The 27,835-nt window shown below is 43.0% G+C and overlaps 1 protein-coding gene across 3 annotated transcripts in view; it reads right to left on the reverse strand.

The window, feature by feature from the left end:
* Window positions 1–27,835, reverse strand: part of Kdm3 (Lysine demethylase 3) — a 486,443-nt gene that overhangs the window by 91,453 nt on the left and 367,155 nt on the right. The window contains exon 1 of one of the 3 annotated variants that reach the window (XM_019047550.2): window positions 18,428–18,494. The exons of the other annotated variants lie outside the window; for them this stretch is intronic. Within the exon in view, the coding sequence (XP_018903095.2) occupies window positions 18,428–18,479 (52 nt within the window). The 5' untranslated portion in view covers window positions 18,480–18,494. Of the gene's footprint in view, window positions 1–18,427; window positions 18,495–27,835 lie in introns of those variants that run through there. 3 annotated transcript variants of the gene reach the window in all.

Consider the following 27,835-nt stretch of genomic DNA (forward strand, 5'->3'; position numbering starts at 1 on the left):
AAAAGCAGCAATTCACTGGGAAAAAAAACACATTGGATCTTGAGTCTAGACTCTTAAAATCACCGACAAGAAAAAATACTCTTGATTCAATCGGATTTTTGCTTAAATTAAGAACCAAGCCTCTTAATTTGAGCGGATTTCCTTTTGATTTAAGCAAAAATCTGATTGAATCAAGAGTATTTTTTCTTGTCCAAGTCTTCAAGAGTCTGGACTCTAGATCCAATGTTTTTTTTCCCAGTGTTTAAGTCAAAAATTTCACATCCGACTTCACTAAAAGTCTTGTTCCACTGTGCAACAGCCCTGCTCAATCAACCGATGCGCGCTTCGGACAGAGGAATACAGGTGGCCGACAAGGGGCGGCACGAAAATAAAAATTCGGATACTTAAAAAACGGCCGTGCGAGGACCAAACTTAGGCATATCAACTCAGTTTCCACGGCTTTTTTCCTTATAAGGTATCCTGGCCGACGAGAGCGGACTGCGGGGAGGGGGGCCTGGAGCCACGATCCACCGCCATGCCATCGCGTCCGTCGTCCGATTGCCATTTCTAATGCCTCCAAACCGGATTCTCGGACATCGGGACGAGAAAACCTGTCGTCTCCGGTCGTCCGAGCCGATCCCGTGGCGCGGGTCCGGAGGAGTAGGAAAGCGAGACGGGGAATCCAGATCATTTGAATAATTTACCGTCCCGTTTTATTTATTGTTTCGAAAAAGAGGGAAAAAGGATACGGTCGGGGCGCAGCCCCCCACCTTTCATCAGTCATCGCGATAGTGGTGAGGATATCGCGAGTGGCTTGCACGGATAAATCACGGCAGGTGTTGACAGTTAAGATATTGCAGCCATTTTCCGCGTTATATGATGACGTCACTGAGCTCGAACTTTCGAAACAATTTCAAATGAAGGAGTCTTAATGAAGGTCGGCTGCCCTTTTAGGCCCTAGAAGCTCCATGATCTAACCTCAAAATTACCGACATGTCCGTACTCTCACTAAATAGGTACTCTGGTTTGCGGGCTTATTATTGAAATTGATAAACAAAGCAATAGACATAAAAGACATAGGGAGTGTGTATCGATCCTATTGGTTGAAATGGGTGATTCCTATAGACTAAGGGAGATGATGGAATAACTAAAAGGTCTCTCGTTGGTTGCCGTTAATAGTTAGTCTATTACCTACCTCCTTTATCCATTGCAACCACCCACATCCACCAATGAGATCCCTCCATATCCCTCGTCTTTTTTGTCCATACACTCAAAAAAAGACATGACCCTGAGACCCATAAAAAATGGCTCGGAGATCCATCATTTCTAACCAAAGTGACTTACCTTCAGTATGGCTTTCTGAGCCATACTTTATTGGTCGTGAACCTATAAGCACGGCTCCACGAACAATATTTTATGGCTCCATGATCCATAACTCGGCCGGTAAGTTACTCTTCCCATACTTGTTTTTTGAGAGTAGCTTTTTCTATCAATTTCAATGATCAGCCCGCTGCTTCAATTTTCATTGCGTGGTCTTTCCTCGTCTACGACTAACCGGATGGAGTTGAGGGAGGGTCGAACCGGCGGCCCGGGCTCTCCACCCCCGCGAGAACCACCGTTCAGAGGTCAAAGTATCCCCCTTCGGATGCGGCTGAATTTTTTACCGGCGCGCAAAGAGCAAGGAGCAGGCGAGGTCGCGTGGCTGGGGAACCTTCCGTCCTGAAAAGCGAGGAGGAGGAAGACTTGGACACCGGGCTCGGGGGCTGCCTCTCCGGAGGGAGGAAGAGTTACGACTTGCGTGACCGGCAACGACGCTGCTCCGCTACGGCGCAGTCATCATCCTCTCTCGCTTTCGTAGCCGAGCATCGCATCGCCTTTCCTACCTTTCTCCCGGCTTTGTGTTACTCGCGTCTCGCCTCTCGGGAAAAAAAGCACACGGCCATGATGCGAATGCGAGTGCCAGATACGGATACACTACAACGCGCCGCGTAAAAGCTCGGTTTTCTACACTGCCATATTGAAGAAGAACGTCGTACGAGCTTTCAGACGTTGCCAAATGTCTTCGGATAAAGCGTGTATTTTTGAGGAGAGTTATGTATTTTTGCCTTGAAATTTGCAGATATTTTAGCTTAAATTGAGCACAAACTTGTCTGAAAAAATCGGGGGAAAATATCCAACAGTTTCCTTGAAAATTCGTATTTTATTGAAGGAAATTTGGCAACGCCTGAATGTTCATACGGCGTTTTTCCTTAGCACGGCAATGCAAGTACCGATGACACTCGCGCTTCTTCAGCCTCCTGGGGCGAGAGGCGCCACGCCTTGAATCCAAATCTGGGGCAAAGACGTGGTCGCTCTCAAGATGAATGCTATATGCTAAGTTAGAATGCTCCTCAAGAAATTTCATCTATTGACTTCCTTCCGTTCTTCACGCAGCAGAACTGCGTACAGTCAGGAATCCAAGCGTCGGACAATATTAGGACCCCAAAACATCCCGGTCTCGCAGATCATCTGAATTTTGGGTTTAGCCTAGGCTACCTCCATTTTTTCCTCCCTTTTTTCTCGTTCCAGGAGTTTTTTCTTGCATTTACATGACATTCAAGTTGAAAGATGAACTTGAACGTCTTGTTTGTCAGAACTTTACATTATTAGCATATATTATTGAACACTCCTCCCTTGAAGATCTACCCATCTCAAGCTGGACTCTTAGAGGACGACTGATGAAACATAGTGAATTGGATCATAGCCGAGCTATTGGATACAAGTTGAATGGGACATCAACAGCGAGAGAACTAATCAGAGCCTAGCTTAAAATTGAATAAAAAATAAGTATTATGTAATAATTATCCTTACGTAAGAGTTGACGAATGTCGTCGTTATTGAACCATCGAGAGAGAAGCTGACTGCATTCATTATCGAATCAAACCATAAGTTTTTTAAATACCGAAGGAAGCCGTGAAGAAAACAACGCTTATGAATAGATAGACGAAAAGGGGATGAATATTTGGATAATTCATAGCGAACAAGAAAAAATTGAATAAAAAATAATTTCAAATGAATGACAGTCGTGCTTCCTTGCGTAACACGCTTGGCGTCGAAACGCTATGTACGAAAGCGAGGCAATGACGTGGACGGCGAAAATTAAAACACCTTAACCAGCTGAGCAGACGATCGAATACTCCATGATCTTGACAGGTGTATTCGAAATATTATATAAAGCATCCACGCTCCATAAGGAGTGCTGTTGGACGCACATATTTCTCATTTTCAATTGGCAAGAACAAGGTCATTTTATAAGATTTTAGATCGTATCATTCCTCAGAAGGAGTTCAAATGCAAATTAATTTACACGTTTTCTTTGAGCAAGAGAACTAATCAAAATTCGACAGGCACCAGCATAGACCGCGTTTTTTTTTTCACTAAAACTGATTATTAGAGCGATTCGTGTTCTTTTCTACTTTCTTTCATTTTTTTTGGATGATGCCGCTTAGTTTTGGATGTATCGAATATTAGGCAGACTGGAAAAAAAATTATCTTGGATCCTGAGTCCAGACTCTTAAAGTACTTGACAAGAAAAAATTTTCTTCCAATCGGATTTTTGCTGGAGTCAAAAGGAGATCCGCCTGAAAAAAGAGGCTTGGCTTTCGATTCAAGCAAAAATCCGACTGAATCACAAGTATTTTTTCTTGTCAAATGTTTTAAGACTCCAGACTCAGAATCCAAGTGACTTGGTTTTTCAGTGTACTTCCTGTAAGCGCATGGGGATAGAAAAGATGGAAGGAGAATTTTACAGTTTCTCTCCGACACTCATTTTTTCAGATTTTCAGAATAATCTTGGCATGCCATTTAGAACTCACGGAACTCAAAGGAGAGGTAGAATAATATATACATAAAGTAATATAGTTAGTAATATTTAAGTGCTGACATAAAACAGGCCTTAAATATATTAAATCAATAATGATGATCAGTGAGTTCTAAATGGATGGATGGAGTTATGATGATGATCAGGTTTTCTCGTGAAGGGCAAGATGTGTGAAAGGAAAGAGCAATATTTTTAAATGCAGTTATAGCGTTCTTGCTATAGACACAATTGACTGAATTACTGACTACGTCATTCGATGGTTCACCCACAGCCACAGCAAGTGGACTGTTTTGATATTTATTAAGGACGGCACAATTTAATGACAATGAATTGAATGACGCAGCCATTGAATCAGTCCACATCCTCGCACGACCGACTCATTGTCCGAGGCAGTATTTTTCAAGCACGATTCCGCGACTCCGGCTGCAAGATTTCTCGAAGAAATCGATTTTAAAATCGAATTTTTCAGTTAAACGGCAACGATGTCGAAAACGGCGATCGCCCCGATCGATTACGTCGCCGACCGTGGTTGATGCGGTTGTCATCACACGGGACGCCGAATATCATAACCGCATCGGGAACTCGTCGACGTCGCACAGTGAAGCGTCTCGACGGGAGAGTTCCAACAAAATGAAACTTTAAAAGACTAAATAAATAGGAGACGTCAGTAACGAAACGAGATGGATCGGAGCACTCCACGCTACCAGTAGACGTTTGGATCAAAATCGATCCATTGGTTTTTTCGTAAAATGTTCTTCAGGAACTATTCATAAAATTTCATGATGAACATCAAAGAGAAAAAAAGGTGGTGTTTGCATCTTGAGGATTGTGTACCCTGTGACGTAGGTCGGTACAACCTGGTCAGCAAAATCCGGAATTCGAAGTATGAAAAACGGACCATAACGTCCAATTTGTTGCTTAAATCAAATCATGATGTAATTTCGAACACTTAGTGTAGAATGCATTTTTTTCGTAGACTGTACAATTTCCAAGACAATCGATGATAAAAATCGCCGTACCGATCTACGTCGTCAAAAAAGTCCAAGATGCCCGAAATGCGAACACCTCCTTTTTTCTCTATGGATGAACATCAAAATTAATAATTTAATAAAAAATCCCATGCCCGACTTATACGTTCCCGGGTGCGACGAATGACGAGATGAAGACGAATAGACGCTGACGATGAGACGGACAGGGTGACGAGTTTGAGAGAAACGATGTGAAGCAGTGAAAGTGACATTGTCGCACTTTCTCTGCTTCCTAGTCCCCCCTCTCCCCCTCCTCGACACCCGCCCGCGGTCCGTGGAGACAGACAGCCGTGCCACCACACTCTGCAGCGGCCTATTTGCCAAAAATAGAAAAGGTCGACTAAATTGCATCTTCCGCCGCGCCACGAAATGGTACTGTCGTGCCAGACTCGAACGACAAAACAAACCATGCACTGGGAAAAAACACATGGATGTAGAGTCCTGACTCTTGAAAACATTGACAAGAAAAAATACTCTTGATTCAATCAGATTTTTGTTTAAATCAGAAGAAAATCCGCTCAAATTCAGAGGCTTGGATATTGATTTCAGCAGAAATCCGATTGAATCAAAAGTATGTTTTCTTGTCAATGTTTTCAAGAGTCTGGACTCTAGATCCAATGTGTTTTTCTTTTTTTCCAGTGAACCATGCAATTTGTGCGTAAACATTCAAATAGTTTTCAGAAATAACGAAACTGGTTGTTCTGACCTCATCTAGCCTTGCGACGCATCTTCACTAAAAATCAGTCCTTTTGATTGTCGTTACCCAGACAAAGAGATATGGCCTCATTTCAGGGTTGCAAACTGAAATCGATGAAGTAATTCAATTTTTTCCGTGTAATTTTAGTCCAAAACTTCACTTGTTTTTCGGAAGGCGAATCGGTGAAATTTTTTGTTGGAAAAGCGTGACTATTTTTAGAGAAAAATACGACTTGCGAGTAAAAATTTTGCCATGTTGTTAGGTAGTTGCGTTTTTCAGTCTGAGAGAAGAAAAAATGTGAATGGAGGAAAAATAGCCTCGTACACTCTCATGCCCCAGATAGAATTCATAAAAACCCTACATTGATTGACGTCAAACCCTCTACTGATTGATAGACATCCGAATCGAACTAGTGCACAAGTTTAATCCTTCGTTTTTTTAATATTTTGAGAAAAGCTTTTATGTTGAAAAACGATTTATCACGCAAGGCCATCCATTTCTAAAAAAATATTCCATAAACTACGAATCCGAATTCTTCTGTCACTAGAGCTTCCAGGTAGCGCCAGATCAAAAACAATTATGGCACGAAACCGAGAAAAAAAATATATTATCAGCAATAAGTTTTACGAGTCAATTTATTTCGATAAAAACTCTCGAAAAATTCCGCGAATCGCGAGAAAATCATCGAAATCAAGGATTGTTCTGGAATAGAACGTTATGGGCACATATAAAGTTCATAGATTCTTTTTCCTTCATCATCACTCTCATTTCTTATTCCTACCTCTTGCTTTTCTCCTCGCTTTCATTAGTCAGACCGAGAAATTGATCGATATTCACGTTCAGAAGAAGTGCAAATAATCTGGGGCAAAGTGGCAAAGGCACTGCAAGAAACAAGGCAAAAAACTTGCGTACCAACGTGTGACACACGGCAAAAACTTCACGGCGAACAGGGTGAAAGCGTGGTCAGAGGGGCATTATGAGCGGGGGGAAAGGGGAGCAAAGCTTGATTCGTTGACGGTTAATTAAAAATATGAAGTGAGCGAGAAAGACCCAAGCCACGTTACTCACGGTTCGTGGAATCGCAGGGGGGAGAGAGGGGGAACAGCCACATACCTGCAACAGCAAAAACCACAAAGATTATAAGACGCGCTTAGAGCAACCACATAAAAAGAGGAACCGGCAAAAAATCGGAATTTAGAACACGGACTGCCTGCACGAGCGGTGCGCGGAGTGCGACGGGGAAAAAATAACCTGCACGCGGTTTTTTTCACGCGGACGCGAGGATATTTCCAGCGAGTGACGCACTCGAGTGAGAACTGATGAGAAAAAATTGACTTTCAAACGCGACATCAGGTGAATAAAAATGCAATTGGTTGCGATGTCGATCAGGCCGGGCCGGTGAACGCGGTCTGAAAACGGGGGACTCAGGGTCGGCGGATATGCAAAATCAAAGGTTATCCGACTCCTGCCTTCGGGATACACGGTGAAAGGGGCCGTATCTTGCCACATAAAATAAGCTTGACGTAATTCTTACGATTCAAATTTTAACACGAATCGATCAATGTCGTTAGTTCGCAGAAAATTGGAAATATAAGGATCGTGGCATCCGCTATTCCGCGAAGCTTCGCGTTGTGACTTTAAAAATACCAACGTTAAAGATTTATTTCTGCTTTTCTAACAAGAATAAAAAAAACCGTCTAAGCTATGCAATTCTAATTGATGTCCAGGAGGTACTATGTACTGCGAAGCTGTTACAACTTTAAGACTTGATGCATCATATGCAGCTAAAAAAAAGACTCTTAAAACTATTCCCTTGAACATCTTCATGTGTAAACCTTTTCCCTATTGAAGAAAAAAAGAGATAGAGTTTCGGAATTGAAAGGAAGGTGCTGACTCTTATTTGCTACAAAATAAATTCTACGTTGCACAGTATTAAAAGCGTTACAAACTTATTATGTGTTCATTGCAGATAAATTCACAATACAATTCAAATGAAGTATTTAAAAATGAATTTTAATTCTCAGAAACTTTGGAATGCATACGCACAAAATTTGTGGGGGGGGGGGGGGGGAGACCTCAGGGCTGGGAGCTACGAAGATGCCTTAAAAAAATTTTTGTGAGGTCCGTAGAGTCGATAAATACCTCAGCAGAGAAAAAATAGACGCAGAAAAACCTAGACTCGTAAACAGAATTCTAGGGAAAGTCGTAACGATATTTGAAGAGCGAGCGCCGAGTGCTTACGACAAAAAAATAAAGAGCGGATTTTCACGAGAGGAAAGCGGATCGCAGCTTGAGAGGCGCATTGATTAGATAACTCCGAATAAACAGAAGAAAAAAATGAGGCTAGTGAAGCTTACCGATGAGTTATCTGGTTGTTTGCATGATAAATGCGCTCGGAACATTTTACAACAATTTGTTGACTCAAAAATTCGAGCCATCGAGCGTCGAAACTTGAGAGACACGTATCGGTAATCGGTAACGGCAGTTTAATCAGACGCATTCGAGAAAGTTGCTCGAGCTTTATCGCTCGCTCCTATTTTTTCGCATTCCGATCGCAGCTTATGCCAAAATTAGACTCCTAGCTTTCAGACAAGGAATTGGAGATTTCTCGAGTGACTTTGTCTCGTAAACGAAGGTCAAAGTTTTCGACGTTGTAAGGCGAAGGCGGCAGAAAGCTCTCCGCATCTGGGGACGGCGACCTAATTGGGTGCTTTTACTGACTTCTATTACCGACTCGATGTCTCAGTTCGGCCATTATCAATGGAAAAATTTGTTTACAAACTTGCGAAAATTGATGGAAGCCATGTTAGTACGTAGGTAAGAAGAGAAAAAAGGGAGGGGATTGCAGTCCAAGCATTTTGGAAAGAGCTTGCTGATGGAATTATAAGGGCACCAGACATTTTTGTAGCAGTTCTTCTCAAAAATGGTGTGGTGGTTTACGGGGAAAGTTTGTAATTGAAGCGTGATTGAAATTACATATCGTGTTGAATAACAACATACACTTTCAGAATTTCCGATTTTGCAAATACATCGTTAAGAGTTCGATAAGAGGAAAGGCGAGATTGTCATTATAGACATCGAGTGATGTGATACCGTTCTGGAATGAATCAGTAGCGTGGCGTGGTTTACGATACATCGATTGATCTGCAGTTTAAACCTAAGGAAGAAGATCTTATAAACAGGGCGTTCGCAACAAGAACCTAAATAATCGATTCTTTACCATAGCTTCAAATGGGGAAATATCGATAATCGATCGCCACTGGGATGAAACGTAACGTTCGACAATCGAGAACTTTGAGGTGGCAACCGAGTGCGGCAACATTAGCTTAGTTTAAGGATTACGCTGACGTAACGAGACGCCGCTCTGTTTACACGTAGGAGCGAGGGGGTTGGGGTGGGGCGGAATGAAGTGCGCCGAGGTATAAATAAGGGCTGCGAGGAGAGGGAAGGGATGCTAAACACGCCAAGCGCCGCAACCACGCATTCCGAGCATGAATATGCACATGGTTGTCGGGTGAGACTGATTGTAAGACGGGGCCTAATTAGGGCTTCCGTTCGCGGTGCATTTACGTGCGGGTTTTACTCGGTTGGATCTTCGATTTGCATACCGTAGTTACTCGAGCTCCACCGCCCCACAGTGGATCGAGTCAATGAAAGAGGTCGGACAAAATTTGGAAACTTTAACAGGGTGTCTAGTTTTTTTTTTTTTTTTTTTTAAATGGGAAATCTTGATGAAATCCTGATTTTTCTTCATCTGTGACTGCCAAATCCTGATTTCATAATTTAACCAAATCCTGACTTCACGCAAGGCGAATTTAACTTCACAAAAATACCTCGATTAAAAAATCCGATCGAACGGCCGACTTTTCTCTAATCCTGGTGAAATCGGTGATTGTATCCTGATTGACCTCAAATCCTGACAGAATTGGGAAAATCGGGAGAATCCTGATGCTGGACACCCCGTTTAAAAGCGCAAAACTCCGTTTATACTAAATGCTGAGGTTCTGAGAAAGGTTCTATAGGTTTCTTCGTGAAATTTCCTTCCAAGAGCACCGGCACCCCTTAAAATCTAAAATGTGCCGAATTAAACATCAACATTAGCAGTTTTAGTCAAAAATTTCATGTCCGACCTCTCTGTTTGACTCTATCCATTGTGCGGCCATGGCCCAAGGATAGAGGCGTCACGCATCTTCGGTTGACATTTTCACTTAGGAAATTCTTGTTTGACCAGTGGACCCTAGGATTATGCGATTAATATAGGCCCTATTCACGATTGAAGGCCGACTTTAAGAGGAAAAAGCCACTGCAGCCTGTGAAAACGGCCCAATCTGGTTTTCGAGGGAGTGCTGTCGTGTGTTCGTCGTGAAAAAGGGTTTTCGTTTTCCTTGTGCTCGATCAGATATGAACAACAGAGAAGAACTATTATAGAGAGTTCACGATGGCCCATATTCCAAATGAAAACGTTTTTGTGGGCTGAGGATTCAGTGCTTCGAAAGGAAAAAATACCAGATGAGGGAAACTCGAGGAAAATAGTTGTGCGAGTAAAAAAACTGAACTGTGAATTGACGTCATAGAGCGAAATACCTGTTTAAACGGGTTTATTTCAGCGAACTCTGTAATTTCACTCCATTCACTTGCTTCTCTCTACTTAATACTACTCTCCTCTGTTCTTCAGAACAATCTCTTTTTAATTTCCTTTCAAGGCAAGCGAACATCATCACTGCCTTCCACGTGATTTTTATAGGATAGAATTTGACGTTTTCACACCACAATTTTTTTGCTGCTTTGTTTATGAATGAAATCGAAAGAAACTACGAAAGTAAGCAAAACCTAAATTGTACCATTCTTTAGAATTCGTAAGAAGTGTTTTCCACGTAAATACGTCGGATTGAACACTACCGACTCCGTGAGAGGGACAGTTGATGGAAATATAGTGTTCTCTTGTTCAGCTTGTATTGACGTTATTAATTTGTCACCATATGATCCGTCACATGTTATGTAAACTCAACAGTGGTTTTCTTTTATAACCTGGGAGTGCTCAATAGAATGCAGTTCGTCCGACAAGATTTCTTATTTTATTATTCCCATAATAACATCAGGTTATGGGCCCAGCAAAATCTTGCTACAGAAAAAGTGAGTTTATACTCAAAAATTGAGGTTACCTACATCTCAACACTGAGGTCCTCTCAATAGGTTATTAGTGCGGTGAGTCGGTAGAGAGTTTTTTCTCAAAATGGACTTCATTAAGCACTTAAGGCCGCTAACGAAGGAGTCGGAATGCAAAATTGTAGATGCCACTTTAATATTTTTTGCCTTAAAGTAGAAACTCTTTTTTTCTTTGATTTACACTGAAAAGTGGACATAAAAGGGCACAATCCAGTGCATCCACACTTAAATTGACTCGCCACCAAAACAATCAAAGGCGGGAAGACTCAGAGCTCTAAAGAAAGAAGCAAGAGGGTAAGAAGGTAGAAGTGACTTGTGGTAGAAAAGGGTTGAAGTGAGAACGGCAACGGTGGCTTTCAACCCCCAACTGGAGCCCCTTCCACCCGTGGCCACGCCTCAACCACCGGCATACACGCCGCTGCGTCGGGACCATTTTCCACCCCTCCCCCCGCAGCCGCCCGCCGCCCCTTCACCCCCTCGCGAACCCCGGTCCATGCATGAGCCAGACAAACGGCCTTTCAACATCACAACCTCTTTGTAACGAGGTCATGTCCCTGGGTTGCCGCCCCGTTTTCCTTCCGCCTCGTCCGGGTCGATTTTCACTCCCGCGCGCGCCTCCCGCGGTCCTTCTTTGTCTTTGTCCGCCCAATTTCTTCTCCTTCGACCTCCCTGACCGAGGATGAAAGAGAGAACCCATTTCAGACAACCGCCCTGGAGCTCCTGGCTTAGGCTGTCACAGCTTCCAGAGCGCTTTTAGTGCCTTGGAACCGTCACGCTAAATGATTCCACTTAATTGTAAAAATAAAAATACAATCTTTGCTTCCAGATCTCTTAACCACCTTCGAAATATCGTGGATTTTAAAACATTAAATGCTGTTTACTAGGCGAATAAAACTGTTTTATTGCAACCGTGTCTTGGCTTCAGGGTCGCTTCGGACTCCGCCCTATGACAAATGCATTTTGTTACTGCTGGGGTCTCTACTGAAATTTCAGTTTGGATTTTCCTAAAACTTTCATTATTTTTCCTGCTATATAGTCTGAAATTTATTGACTTTTAGCGTGAGCTAATTGATACTCGTATGATTTGACAAATCAAAAGATTCGATAAATCGACTCAAATGTTTGAAAAATGCTTGATGCACTTACAGTTTCTGATATTTTCCGGTTTTTGCTGATATTTAGCCTGAAATTTCTTGACCTTCAGCGTGAGCAAATTGACACTCACATGATTTGACAAATCAAAAGATTCGATGACTCAATATGTTTGCAAATGCTTGATGCACTTAAATTTTCGGATGTTTTCCGATTTTTACTGTCGGTGGACACCCTCCAACTGACATTATTACAATGAAATGGAAAAAGGATATTTTCTTATCCTGTCATTGCAAAAGATTGACGTACGATCTACTGTTAACCGAATGGCACCCACACTGAAAGTCATTGAGGTAGACCAGTACACCAGTAATGGTAAGCGCCTAAAGTCTAGGAATATCAATAAAACGGCCTCTTTCATCCTCGACACCAGCAGCGCAGCCTGCAGGTGCAACTCGTTATATCCCGCGAGAAAAGAAAAAAAAAAAGAATCGAAAAAAAAAAAAGGTAAACCGAGCGTCAACGTTGCGCGGGGCCCTCGGGCCGGAGAGCATCATTCCGGCAGAGAGGCGAGCGGGATTGAGACAGGAAGGCGCAACATTTCATAAGCGGAATCAAGAACCCTCCCCTCACCACCGCGGCGGCGGCGGCGGGGCCCGGAGCGTGGTGGCTCGGATAATGTAATGGATGGCTCATCCCTCGCCCCGGCCCCGCCGCCACCCCCTTCGACTCCCCCGTGGCCCCGTCATTCATTCCGTGCTCCCCTCCGGCTCTTAATTGTGTCGCGAGTAATTCAATACACGGCCACGCGGCGGCGAAAGTTGCCTAATCTTTGCCAATTTGAACAGCCGTACCTTCGCGCTTCGCCCCTTTCCCTCGCTCTTCCGACTCCTCGTTTCAATTGCACGGCTATTTCGGGACGTCTTGGATCGCGCCCACTACCGGGTCGCTTGTCCGGGATTCTTATTATGTTACCGACCATAGTTTCCTCGTCCTCTGATTCCCTGAATTTCTCCGACTCATATCAGTTTTCCTGACTCGAATTTTTTTCGATTCCCGGACTTCCCCCTCACCTGTGAACAAAATGCACTGGAAAAAAAACACATTGGATCTAGAGTCCAGATTCTTAAAAGCATCGGCAAGAAAAAGTATTCTTAATTCAATCAGAATCTAGCTTAAATCAAGAACCATGCCTCTTACTAATGTAAGCGGATTTCGTTTTGATTCAAGCAAAAATCCGATTGAGTCATGAGTATTTTTTCTTGTCAATGTTTTCAAGAGTCTGGACTCTAGATCCAATGTGTTTTTCCAGTGTGTCCAAATTTTTCAATTTTTTTTAAAAAAAAAAACCCCGGACTTTCGCTGAAATTTGGACCAAAATTTCCTTGTTTAGAGTTCAAATTATGGAAATTGAAAGATGGCGAGCATTAAACAGACCAGAAAAAGAATAAACAATAAGCAGGTCATTGATACGTTTCAGTGAATAGCAGTTGTGTCAGAATTCCCTGACTTTCCCTCACTTTTCCCGCTTTTCACAGATTCCCTGACTTTCCCTCACTTTTCCCGCTTTTCACAGATTCCCTGACTTTCCCTGCTCTTTGCGGTTTTCCAGACCGCCAGAAATCCTGCGGTAATCAGCGTGGAAGTGTGAAATAAATAATGTGAGATATCGAAGATGGAGTTTCGGGCCGAACCAGGGGAAGAACTAATCGAGCGGCAGATGAGGGAAGGAATGACAGTGGTCACATGGCCACTGACTAGAGTGAAATCAACTGTGTATAACTTTCGAGCCAAAATGAGGTGAACGTTCGAGGTCGGGGAATGAAAAGTGAGAGATGTGACAACAGCGGAGTGACAGTGTGCAGAATGCACCCTACGCGGATTTGACTCGGAGCGAAACTATGCTCTGGCTTTGTCTCAAGTTATTTCCTTTGTTCCTACTCGCCTCCCGTCACCGTCGCCCTCGACACCATTGATACCGTTCCACATGTTGCCAAATTTATCAACACTCTTCTTTTCCCGGTATACGGTATCACAAGCACTTTCATCTTGACCCACGACACGACGCCCAAAAAAGTTGACAGAACATCGGTTGTTATCTAAAGGAGTGGCTCAACCGTCAAACGTGCCACAGTGGAAGAGCCCTTGGAGTAAAAGTTTCCATCTTTCGCAATGAGCCTTGCACTGGAAAAAAAAAAACACATTGGATCTAGAGTCCAGACTCTTAAAACATCGACAAGAAAAAGTACTCTTGATTCAATCAGAATCTAGCTTAAATCAAGAACCAAGCCTCTTAATTTAAGCGGATTTCGTTTTGATTCAAGCAAAAATCCGATTGAATCAAGAGTATGTTTTCTTGTCAAGGTTTTCAAGAGTCTGGACTCTAGATCCAATGTGGTTTTTTTTCCAGTGTAGGAATGGTCAATTTTTGTCTCCGGTCATACAAGGTACACGACTTAAAATTGAGGCGTTGGGTGCAGAAAGGACATTACTTGGTTGCGGTGTTTCAAAATCTTCGATGCTAAGTTACAATTTAGAGTGAAAACAATTGATTGAAATTTCTGAATTATTTCGTTTTCAGCACTGTAAAATTATGAGGAAAATTCAGTTAAAATTTCAACGAATTCCATACGATTTGCTTTAATTACGATGGATGAAACATTAGCGGAGATTCTGAGACGCAACAACCAAGAAATGCCCTTTCTGCAACAAGCTCTTCTATTAGAAACTATAGCGTTTGAAAGTGTTCAGTCTTCACACTGGATACTGATTCGCTTCTGTGTAATAGGGCCATTCAGGTAATTCAAACTTCCCTATCGCCAAGAAATGCGACTGAAACACATTTTAGGTGAGTCATCAACCCGTCATCGATTGTGAAAAGGCCTACGACTCGTGGGAAAGCGGAAACGCTTTGCATATTTTAAGGAATTCCTGTCATTCCAAGGTCCTAATAGCTTTGAGTTTAGTCACTCTTCTTCGTTACGAATCATACTCGTTTTTATTCCCGTAAAATAATTCATGAGCGTCCTGAATGAACCTCCCTTCCCGCCTTTCGAGCGAACTTCGATCTTCTGCGCCTTGAAAGTTTGAGGATAACTTTACCGAGCGTTAGCGTTGTCACATTTACGGTAAAATGTCCCTTCTCTATTCCTCTGATACAATTCAAGAGACCCTAAGAGCCTGAAATAAACAGCGATGAAACCTTAAATTTGAGTTTGGAAAATTTATATGCGCAGGACATTTAAACATAGTAGAGCCTCGATTATCCGCGATTTTTTCAGTGGCTTTAGTCCATGAACGCTAGAATTTTATGGAGCAAACTTCTGTGAGATATTTCGCCTAGAAATGATGTTTGCCAAAATAAGTTCTTCAAGGTCGAAATCCTTCCTTTTTAACCCATTGTTTCATGATGTATTAGATTCGAAGAAGAGTTTCATATATTCTTTAAAATACAGCGTCTTTATCTCCTTTGCTGGCCAAACGGCTTAGTTTCCGATTATTGGCGAATTTAGACTATCAATGTTAGCTCCGGTCAAGATCATTAGATATAATATAGATACTACCGTATCATCAAATTCCAAACACATTCAAGGTAAAGGAGAGGAACAAAACATAGTTGTAATGCTTTCATTAGGGGCAGAATGGAGAATTTTCTTTTCAGACTATCCTCATTCGGAGATAGGAACGCTAGGTAGCATAAAATTAAGGAACCATTTTAAGTTAGACAAAAAATGCGTGTAAGAGCATAGAGGAATACGAAGATTACAGAAAGACGAGCGATTTGTGCATAATTAATTTCATTTTACCCTGCACGATCCGGCATCACTGCGTCCAAGTACGAGGGGAGGGGGCGCAAGAGCGTCAGCCGCTCGTGTCGATCACCCCTCCCCCCACTCCGTCCTACCCTTTACAACAAAGCTGGAGAGAAAAGCTCATTAAAAAAGCATTACTATTCCGGAATGTCATTCTTTCCACGACACGAGCATCGATCGCGGGAATGTTGCCGAATTCGTCCGTAATTATTCGCCTCGCTCAGGAATCCCCGGCGAACGGCGACGATTTCGGCATTCCTGTCGCCCGGCTGGCGGAGTTATGAGCACTTACGACGGAATTACAGCACGGAGAGATTCCGAAAACGCGACTATGATTAGCAAAAGATGAGGTAGCCTTTGATGGGTTCTCACGAAATCGGCCGTTCATTCGATAAGAGGCTAATTAATTGATGATATTACTCGGAAGAACGGCCTTTATTCCATTCGCAATGCTACTGTAATAGTGAAACATTGACATTGAAAAAGTAGTTTTCTAATTCTTATTGAAATAGCTCTTTTCAATATTCCTCTAAATTTATAGTTCATCGTGTCAAGCGTCTTACGATTATGGACTGCGAGATGAAAATTGTTTGTACCTAATACATTTTTTAGCAATAGATCTACTCAGAATTTTCACTTTAATCCAGAAAAGGTTTTTCGGAAAGCCAAGTATACGAGATTATTCAATTTTAGTGGCAAATAAAATTCAGAGGAATACATGCCATAATATTATTATGAAATGTTTAGACTTATTTAAGTGTGGAAACCACATTTTCTGGCCCACCCGTACAAGCACCTATCAAAGCGAGATAACTACTGGCACAAATGTTGTGCTTAACATGAGCCAAATATATTGGTTCATAATTTGCAAAATCTGGTATACACTCAATTCAAGCTCCGCTCTGCATCGAATGGCTAAAGGCTGAGCTATGCGCTGACATTGCAACTATTTATAACACGAATGGAGTGATTTCAAAGGAGTTTCCCGGGCTATCAAAGCGAAATTGCGTTAGATCATGGGAAGACTATGGAGTTGGAAAATCAGCATTACGTAATGTGACAAACAGCGCATAAGCGATTAAGTGGATTAGACGAGACGGTTGACGCTGTTCGGATCGCAGAGGAACGAATTCAAGTTTCAACTATGCTCTGCCGTGCTGAGGGAAAAATGGCGTATCAATATTAATTGAAACGTTGCCAATGTTCCACCGATAAAGCGTGAATTTTCAAGAAAACGTATGAATGGAGACTTGCAGGTGTCTGACATGAATTCATTCTTCAGAAGGAACAACTGAGTAAATTGAGCATGAGAATATCCTTGGTTTCGGAAACGAACAATCATTAGAGGAGATACGGCCAATGGACAAATTTTCGTGCAATTTCTCCACAGGGTGTCTACTAAAACAGGCTGGCCAAAAATCAGTACTTTTACAGTACTTCTTCAGTACATTCCCAAGAAATACAGTACCTCTTCAAAAGAAAAATTCAGTACTTTTTCGATGCCTTCAATTGACGAAATTCGACAAATTTCAAAAATTTGAATTTCCCGCTCAAATTGCGACAGAAATTTAAAAAATTTCGGATTATCTTGCAAAATTTCCGAACTCTTTCAGTACTTCCGGATCGTACTTGAAAAATCAGTACTATTTCCGGACTTGTAGACACCCTGCTCCATTATCTCCTTTGAAATTTTCGCAAATCATTCAGTCCACGCCTTTCCTGAAAATCGACATTTTCAGAGGGAAATTTGGCAACGTCCGAATGCTGATACGGCGTTTTCGAACGGGGCGGCCCGCGGGATCCGAGGGGGGGAAGGGGGCGGAAGACTCCGATCACTGATCAATCACGCCTGGTCGCGCAAGTGCAACATTCCGACGAGGCAGATAACGTAAGCGGTAGGCAGCGCAGGGCACTCGAGTTCGCTCCTGCTCACGTCCGCCGAGATAAATTATCCCGAGATCCGAGAATAAAACGGAACGGGATCACAGGTCTCATTCCCCCTCCCCCCCCCCCCCCCCCCCCATCATCGCCGCCCAACTACACGAGCGTAGGCTTCGCGAGACACAGAAGCGAAATATTTCACTTCTCCCGAGCCGAGGGAGCATTGTAAATACTCGCCAACAACCTTTCCCTATCGTTAACGACGCCGCCGTGACGTCAAGAATAACAACGTCGCTCCCGATTCTCGGCTTGGGCTTTCTTCTCTTCTCACCTCGCTTGACGCCCAGACTACGGTATCGGTTTACTCCTCCAGATCTTCATTAAATATTTTCACAGGAGGGAAAACTCCAAGGCCAGAGTCACGGAATAAATTCCGGAGTACACTACACTCTAAAGCCGTAGCCTACTTAGTTGCTGATGACGGGTGCGGTGCTTGTTAAGTTGGGGGAAAAGATAAAGATAACTTACGAAGAGATACGGTTATTGATAGAGCGACATCTATGATAATACATACCTGCAACAAAAGAAACGAAATCCAATTAGACCAACTAGAAAATCTATGGAGAAACATGATGGCAAAGTAACACCAAAAACTTTGAAAGGGCTTAAATTACTGTAAACCGTGGGCTATGTGATGATTAACTGTGCCATCTGCGATGTAAACATGCACATTGAAGTAAAATGGAAAACACTCAAAAGAAAAGAGTCAAGCCACATCAAAAGGAGACCGAGGAATAGATACTACAATTCTTAAGAGACAGTGCAATGAATAAAGTTAAGCCGCGAGTTTCAGGATCAACACCATTCCTTTACGACTTCGAGTCAATTAACAGGATAAAATCTAGTTGCTCACCGTAAAGTAGGGATGAAACCGAGGTGGAAAAATCCACGGGATGCACAATCATGGTGGACGACGTTACACACAGCGTTTTATGAAGAGCGATTCCTCGGTTAGTATGGGGACGTATAGAGACTTGTCATCTAGACAGATCTTATCGATTTTGGCCAATCTTTAAGCTTCAAGCATCGAAACACAATTCTATGGTTCGTGAACTAACAAACGAAATTCGGGTAATATGGCTTCGAACATTCCCGTGCGTGCGTTAAAAAAAGCAATGATCGAAAGCCTGATCGCACTGCAATACCGGGTACTTAAGAGCGGCAACACCGCGCAGTAACTTCCAACGAGGATACTAAATACAGACAAACGTGTTCGTTCAAGTTAACCATTTCTCTTGGAGAGCTGCCCGAGTATCTTTGGTTAATCACTGGCCTGGAACCGGTTTCTCAGGGCCCGCAATACGAGGCGTCGTCGTCCGCGGCATCCTACCGGTTGCCGAGTGCGTGGTCATGTCGAGCCGACGCGGAAAAAAATAACTGCAGAGCGCAACCGAGAGAGACGGAGGAAAATACCCACTACAACCGACCAACGTATCCGACTCCGATTATGATCGGTTCGCGGGAACCTGGGAGTTGAGCTCCGCTGAAAATTCGCACTCCGAACGAAAAAAAAAACCGAATGACTGCGAAGGAGTGGGGCGGGGGAGGGACCCGATAGACAAATGAGAATACGACAAAGCGGCAGAAGTAATCGACCAAAACAATGCCCCGAGGAACTGGGTCACAGGCAGATTCAGCACTCGGATCGACGCGATGGCACAACGCCGGGGGTCGAAAGTGACATGCAGCAACAATGAGTCGATTGTGCGTCGCACAATATCGTCCTTTCACGGTCGGGACTGCCCGATCAGCGAAAAATTATATCCGCCTATTCGCCAAAAATTATTCGAGATTCTCACGGAGAAATTGTTAAATAATCATTCAGAAATTGCTAAATAATCATTCTCTTGCGCATTGTTCTTTTGAGGCAAGCGGCCTGAGTTTCCTTATTAGTGAAAAAAAATCTGCTAAGCTCAGTATTTGTTTATTTCAATATGAGTAGCCGAAACCCCGATAATTTTCTCACGGAGTATGAAACATTTTTGGTGGTCCTTCGCTGAAAAAAAGAGGACAAACCTTTGTACCTAAATGTGAATAATTGATCAGCCCCATGTGAAAGAAAACATGGTATGCGAGAAGACAGTTGATGACGTCATCCATAAGGTTTGGTCGATAGGTATGATAGGTATCAAGAGATGATGGGATACTTTGAAGCGGCTTCACATGTATCAAGTTCGACCACAAAACCACTAACCACACCCGAAGAGCCGTCCATGAATGACGTCAGTACTGCCCGGGGGGGGGGGGGGGGGGGGTCTGCGCAAAATTGGAGGGGGGAGTGTGCCATAGGGGAAACAGAAGTAAAGAATCAGGGGAGAGTCTAACGTATTTCGTACACGTCCCCTCAAAATGCACATGATCCTATATCTGCGTGCGTTTCTCTTCCACTCGTTCAGCTTAAAGTAGCTGTAAAGGTCAAGCACTCACACTGTGATATAATTTTTGAACAAACCGAAAAGACATCAAACAGATAAATTTAGAACGGAATAAAAGAATCGCACTCTCAATATGAACGATGGACCTGATTGATTCATCGTTTGAATACTCATATCTATCAATATGAGCGTGGCATGAGGTATTTATCCAGTGATCAATCGTTGACGAAAAATCGAAAAAGAATCGGCTCACGTCGTGATCAAATTACTCCTCTTCGTAGCGACAATGGTTTTGGGAGGAAGGGGGGCTGCGTTCGCGAGTGAATGAATTCCCGGAAAACATCTGAAAAGAGGTCGCGACGGAGGGGGGAAGAGCTGGTCGGAAAGCTCTATTTAACAAAGTTCTGGATGAATGGTTGATTGAGAAATTGGTCCGACCTTTCCGGGCCAGAGCACCGGCACCGCCAGCCGCCCGGGATATGAAAGGGCGCTCATTAAAGATCAAAAGGCTCGCATGAGCGGGGAATTTTTCGGCCTTGCTCTCGGCAGCCTTTTCAAAGGTGGTAGATCCGCTAATAATCGCTCCGTCTTTTTCCCGCGTCCTTCGACTGCGAGGCTCGATCAAGGACGGAGAGAGCCTCTGACGGGAGAGGTGGCCTCTCTGCCTCTCTCCATGCTGTCGCTCGTTAACTTCCTGAATGTGACACAAAAACGGAAAACGAGGGAAAAAATTACACTTAAAAAAAGAAAAACAATTAAAAAATGAAGGAAGAGAGGAGTGGGAGAGATATCGAGGGAAAATGGTTGCTGAAACAAAACGATCCTACAATTAGCCAAAATAGGAGAAAGTTTCCAACTATTTGTGGGATCTTTAGAGGGAAGGTTCTTAGGTTCCGTCAAGCGTTACGTAATTATTAAAAGGGAGGGGGAGTCCATGATTGCGTTACGAAGCGTTACAAGGGGGGAACGGAGATCAAAAATACCGAACAGTACGTTCTTATTTTAAGTCCGCTCTCTTGAAGTAGGAAGAGGGAGAACTACGTGATAATGGAGAATTAGCAGGTGTCTGGAATTTTGTGAATTTCATATTCATGGTAAAACTTTTGAGAGGAGTGAGCAAGAGAAAATCCTTTATTTATTGTAAATTGAACGATTACTTCAGCAGATATGATAAAACAACCTTACCTGCGAAAGTCATGTGTTTAAATGGGAAATGCCACCAGATGACGTCACAAAACGGAGAATTTTCTCACATATAAATCGATTTTTGCACTATTTCTCACATAAAAAAAATGTACAAAAAATTATGCGAATCGGCAAAGTAAGCAGTTTTAAATGAAGCAATAAAAAATTTTGTGCGAATTTTCCATTTAGTACTTTCACATTCCCTTCAAATGAATCGTAGGGAAAGATAGAGATTGAAGCTTCGTTGGCGAACTTGATTGAAGTCCCCCGATTTCACCCATGGCAGCAACGAAAAATGGGCGAAATTAATCACTGGATCTAGCAACCTTGAACGGTTTTCAAAGGTGGCGTATGACGACTGACGAGCGTGTGTTTTCGAGCGGTGTATGAATAGAGCAACGTCGCACGGTGGACCGAGTCGATAGAAGAAGTTGGACAAAATTTGAAAACTTTAAAAGCTTTTAACTCCATTTAAACAAAACTTTTACGTTTTAAAAATGGTTCTAATGGTTTCCTCGTGAAATTTCCTTAGACAATCACCCCTTGAAGTTTAAAATGTGACGAAATAAACGTCAAAATTTGCAGTTTTGGTGAAAAAGTTCGCATCCGACCTCTCTGATTGATTTGAACCACTGTGCGTCGCGTCGCAGCGAGAATGATAATGACATCACAAGGCCGCCCGTGTGCAGGCGTGCTTTTGTGCCACCATCATCAACGCATGTTTCCAAGACAAAGAAGCATAAAGAGCTAACAGGCTACTCAAAAAAGAAGAAAAAAGAGAGAGACCGGTAATGAAGGCTCGAGCGAATAGAGCGAACCTCTTGATACTCGCAACTTCAATAGAGCAAGTATGGATTCGCGAGGGGGGAGAGGCTAGATTTCAAAACTAGACACGTGTCGTTGTCACCCACACAAAGCGCCGGGATCACCGGTGTTTCGAGACGACGAAATAGACGCATTTTTTTTTTTTCCCCCATACTCGACGACTAGGATGAGTGCAGCTTACTATCAGAATTGAAGGGTTCGGATTGCATGTTTTCAAACATTTTTGAGAACAGAGAACACTGAGTCAAGGCCACTTGGTGGCATTTTTCTGTAATTGTTTCTCAAGACAATTTTCAGAGCGCCACGTCTCTAATAATATTGAAAAAATTGCTTTGATGAATTCACCCGCACAAAGCGCCGGGATCACAGGAGTTTCGAGACGATGAAATAGACGCATTTTTCTTTCTTTTCTTTTTCCATACTCGGCGACTAGGACGAGTGCAGCTTATCATCAGAATTGAAGGGTTCAGATTGCGTGTTTTGAAACATTTTCGAAAACAGAGGACATCGAGTCAAGGCCGCTTGGTGGCATTTTTCTGTGGTTTTTTACAAGCAAATTTTCAGAGCGCCACGTCTCTCAGAGTTGAAAAAAATGCTTTGCTCAATAAAGTAAGCAAAAATGTCAAAGTTCGGCAGCGAAATTCGCAGCTGTTTCAAGTTTCTCCCGACTTTTCAAAAGCTCGTCACTTTAAAAATCGCCGAGCACTGTGCCTAGGTTCACGATATTTTCTGACAGCACTTGACAGATTTTTCCATTGTAGTCCACTGGAAAAAAAGACACATTGGATCTGGAGTCTAGACTCTTGAAAACATCGACAAGAAAAAATACTCTTGATTTTATCAGATCTAAGCTTAAGTCAAGAACCAAGCCTCTTAATTTGAGCGGATTTCCTTTTAATTTAAGCTTAAATCTGCTTGAATCTAGAGTCCTGTTTCTTGTCAATGTTTTCAAGAGTCTGGACTCTACATCCTATGGGTCTTTTTTCCAGTGCCCTAGATTATTCTTCATAAAAAAACGAATCGAGACTTGCTTTTCCGCAGAGGTGCGACAAATCGGTAAACCTCTGATCGTGAGCCACAGATCGGTAGGCGCAGAAAAGTCCACGAAACGAAAACATCATATCCCTGGCGACAGAAAAACGAAATTACTGCGGGGCGACCGGCGAGCGATGAAAGTAACTCCACAGAAGCACCTCGGCTGTCATAATTCCGAAGCTTTCGAGTCGTCAAGTACCGAGCGCGATCCATCGACCTCCCTGGCTTGGAGATCGTCTTCCTATCAGATAATTGACTTCATCAGAGCTTTTAAGCCTCTTAGAGACAGGATTTACGTCTGCTTTGACGTTTTAAACCAATTGAGCCCCCCCCCCCCCCCCCCCCCGGCGGTGGCGCCGAGCAAGTGGCGTGGCGTGCTTTGCGAGATATCGATTGATCTGTCATTTAAACCTATGGTAAAGGATCGATAGTCAGAGTGTTCGCAGCGAACACCTTAATAATCGATTCTTTACCATAGATTTAAATGACATAAAAATCGATATATCGCAATTCGGCGCCGAGCCTTAAGAAAGTCCCAAGTTTCATCATCGCGCGGCGCGGCGCGGAATCGATACCCAATTACGTGCTTCGAGCCGCTGTCAAAGGAAACTTTGTAAAAAGCTGGAGAGTCTCTTATCTCCGCGGGAGATCCGAAACTGTCCGAAGGTACTGATAATGAAAATGGTGAGCCGATAGTGATGCAAGGTCCTTGTATAAATAGCTCCTCGTTATCGCCGTTTCCGACTTTTCCCTAGATATTCTTAATGACCTCTATCGCTCGGCTGATAAAGTTCGAGATGTGGGTGAGCTCGGTCGCGTTTCAAAGTTCGTCCACTCTGTTTTGCCTCGGAGGATAGGACGTATTTCTGCCGAACGGAGCTAAGTGCGTTAAGACATGAGTCCTGAGACCCGTAAGAATATATGCATGACAGGGCTCACGTCGTGACGCACATGGCTCCGTTTGGCAGAAATACGTCCGATAGAGAAACAGACAAGTGAGCGGATGACATGTACCGAGGCGTCTACCAAAAAAAAAAAAACAAAAAAAAAAACGAATCCATAAGAGCGCGACTCGCGTAACTTAATCACGCATGGAAATTCATTTGGTGACCTTTTACAGCAGGATAGAAAATTTTATTCCATGGAAAAGCTTTCGTTGAAAGTGACGACAGCGAGAGAAAACGTGCACATTTTCCCTGGAAACCAGAGAGAGTGACAGAGGACTGAATTCTTGAAAGCACTGATAGTGTTCACTGACTACTTTAGAAGACGGCAAAAAATTCCGAGTTCCGGGTACAAGCACTCTCTGCTCAGCACTGGAGATCAAATTTGGACATGTTCACGTGTTCAGGCTAGAAAAAAGGTTGTGAAAATGAATAAAATCACAAGGAGCGAAAATCCTATGCACATGATTCATTCTGATTAATTACATTTTCACATAGTTCTTGGTAGCATTAACATGTCTACCTTACAGAAGCGGCACATTCAGCTACCTGAAGGTAGAGAATTTTTTGGCGTGTCACAAGTGTACGGGCAATAAAGAAATCGTCATACCCGGTTGAAACAAACAAAATTTGACGAAAACACTTTTCACACAGCGTTCGCAATAACACCATTGCAATAATTGCCCATTAAGAGCCATATGTGGCGAGAGAAGTAATGGGTTTGCATTATTTCGCGGCCTTGAAAACAATAACAAAAACTCGGCATTCACATATTTTGCCTTAGCCGCAGTTCAACATACCTAAGAGGCTACCTCACTTAAACAAAGAAACAAAATGCTCAAGAAAAAAATCTCTCACACCGATAAGTTGACGAAAATCAAAGATCAGAATGGATTTGAGATCGCGATGGATTAAGATCTTTCGTATACCATCGAGATTTTCTCCATTTGAGCTCCATTTTGAATTTAATCGAAAACATGTGAAACGATACACCTTCATTGCACCAAGCACCTGCAAATTTTCCTACCTCAAATCGGATTCGGTCGCCGAGAAGAGAGCAAACGACGGAATCACGTGTCAAGCGCCGTCCGTGCAGCACTCGAAATCGAAACGCCGGGGCAGATGCGAGAAGGAAACAACGACGGTAGGCAAATAAAAAGCGCGATAGCTACAAACGACGGGCTCGAAAGCAATAAAAATATGCCGATTGTTAATTCAGCGAGTCGAGCGATAAGCTTTGAGTAAACACATGGACTACGGCACCGTTTGCCAGGTGGGGCGTCGAAACCCGCGAGGAACCCCGCACGCGGTGCCGGCGAGCGCGATCTGGCGGCGGGGCGCGACACGTTCCCCGGCCAGCAAACACATCGGCACGTTTACCTTGGCAACACTCGATTAATGAGGAGCAGAAAAAAGCGAAGAATAAAAAGAAAAGAGTAAATAAAAAATGGTCTAGAGCCACCGCGGCGGCCCGGCGATAATGCAAAACGTCAATCACGCGCGAATTGCGTAACCGCGCCGCCGCCGGACTACCGGCGCTACGTTGCCGAGTCCCTACGGATTGCGAGTCTTACGGAAATCCGTAATAAGACGCTCTCTACTCGCTTCCTCCGCGATTCGCAGTTTCCGGTCGAGGATCCGTTTCCGAAAATGGTCGTAACAGCTCCCGCTCATTTCTGCTTTACAGGGAGCCAACAGTTAGTAAAAACCGGAAAATATGAGGAAATCCGGCACTGTCAGAAAAAATCCAGAACACATAAGAAAAATCGTCATGGAATGGGAAATTCGGAGTGTTTTAAGCATTTATCAAATATTCGATTCAATTTATCAAACACATACTATATTGATTTTTTAAATCGACGAAGGGTCTATTTATTTGCGAAAAAAATCAGGAAGTCTCGTCTAAAATATCAGTTAAAATTAGAAAAATCCAAAATCAAATTTTGATATACGTCTGTGAAGTTTTTATCAATTCAAGCGAAGAATTAAGTACATCACAGATGAAGAAAGATGGATACAAGAATCAATCAATGTCGATCGATTCTATGTCGACTACATGGTGTTTTCATTTTTCGATCGAATTGTGTCGATGATTCTTGTGCCCACCATGAAAAAAATGTTAAGAGCCTAATTTTGATTCATAAAGAAGTTACTTCATGTTGCTTTCGTTGATGTTGTGATGCTGTGATGGTTAATTGGCTAGAACTCAACGCGTCACTCAGCGTCCATCATTGACTGGATCACTGACATCTTCACTCAATGATGACCGGTGAATGACGCGTTGAGCTCATGCCAATCAACCTACACTTTTTAAAGCCTTGCGATCCAAATACCTTCCATAACTCTTGTTCATCTTCCTCAACTTAACACTTATGTTGCCATAACAAAATTACCACTTGAATCTACCGTGCCGGGTACTTTGCAAGTGAACTTTTCCGTTTTAACGATAACTTATTTTGCTCATTGCATGAGCAAATAGTTCTTCTTATCTCCTCAGTGGTCTCACCCATGAAAGAAGCTGCAGAGATAATAAAGCCCTTCATCTTCGCCACTGATGCCACGATTTCATTAATATGACGTTCAATTGAAGTAACAAATGTTTTCATCACGAGCTAGCAGGTACTGGCTGATCATTTCCATTCGACCCAAGATGTTTCACCTCTTAGACAGCATACGTAACACGTGCAGTTCATTGGTGCAATGCGTAACGCTTTTCGGATTTATTCACCCTCCACATCATACAGCTTTTGCGACGAGGGTCCTTATTAGTTTTAAAACCCAGAAACAAAATATCGCAGAAGCTTCTCTCTGAGATTGAAAATTATTTCTCCGCTCACAGCTCAACAAGAACTCAGAAACCAGGATCGCTACAGAATTTAGAAAATGAATGCCCTGACATTTCCCTGATTTTCCTAGACACATTTTGGTGAAGTTCCCTGACAATTGAAGACGTGCGATGGATGGTTAAGAAGGCATACTCATTGAAAATAGTTTTCAGGCAAATTTGCTGTTCGAAATCTCATTCTAAAAAGCAAATGAAGGTGAATTAACAAAGTTTCCTACATGTCGATTTTCACAAGTTTCACTCACATTTCCCCGTTTTCCCTAACTTTTTAAAATTCCTTGACGTTTTCCGGTTTTCCCTGATTGTGGCAACCCTGCAGAACGTTGAACCCAGAAGAGGACTGCGACTGTCGATTGCTTGGACAGCGCTGATGTCTTCTCAGATTTCAAAATTCAGTTCTTTATTGATTATTTATTTATTTATTTTTTTTGAAATTGTCAGTCTTCGGAGAAAATTTGACCTCTTCCAGGCCTTCAGATACCCTGAACCAGACTCCTCCTATGACTTCCTCCAAGACTTAAACCAATCACCAAACGCTACAACTAGAGTCCCTTTATACTGAGAGTCAAGACAACACCCCCTCATGGAGTCACAAACGGGAATAAAGATTACAGAAATTGAACGTTTTTCGTAATCTTTGATCGGCCCATTCTCAAATGCCTTTCTCCGTTCCTCCTCTCATTCCGTTTGTTCCTTGCCGAACCCGTAATTCCCTGGTCCATTCCAGATTATAATCTTTGCAATTGGTGAAAATGAAATCTTTATTCCCGTTTGTGACACTGTGGATGCCTAAAATACGGGAACCAATCAGAAATGGATTCAAATTGTCTTGACTCTCAGTATAAAGGGACTCTACATACGGCGAGAGACTTTTGCGAGTGGCGCGCTCTAGCGGCAAGAGCCGGCCGCGGCGGCGGAGCTAAAAGGTCAGCGTCACGTCAGCTCGGCGCTCGGCGGCGCGCGCGCGGCGTTGGCGTTTCCGCGTTTCGTTTCAAGCCCGACGGAGCAAGACCGAGACCGACATCCAACATCGAGGCTGCCCCGTTACTTTT

Source organism: Bemisia tabaci, chromosome 6, assembly GCF_918797505.1.
Source record: "Bemisia tabaci chromosome 6, PGI_BMITA_v3".
Classification (NCBI taxonomy): domain Eukaryota; kingdom Metazoa; phylum Arthropoda; class Insecta; order Hemiptera; family Aleyrodidae; genus Bemisia; species Bemisia tabaci.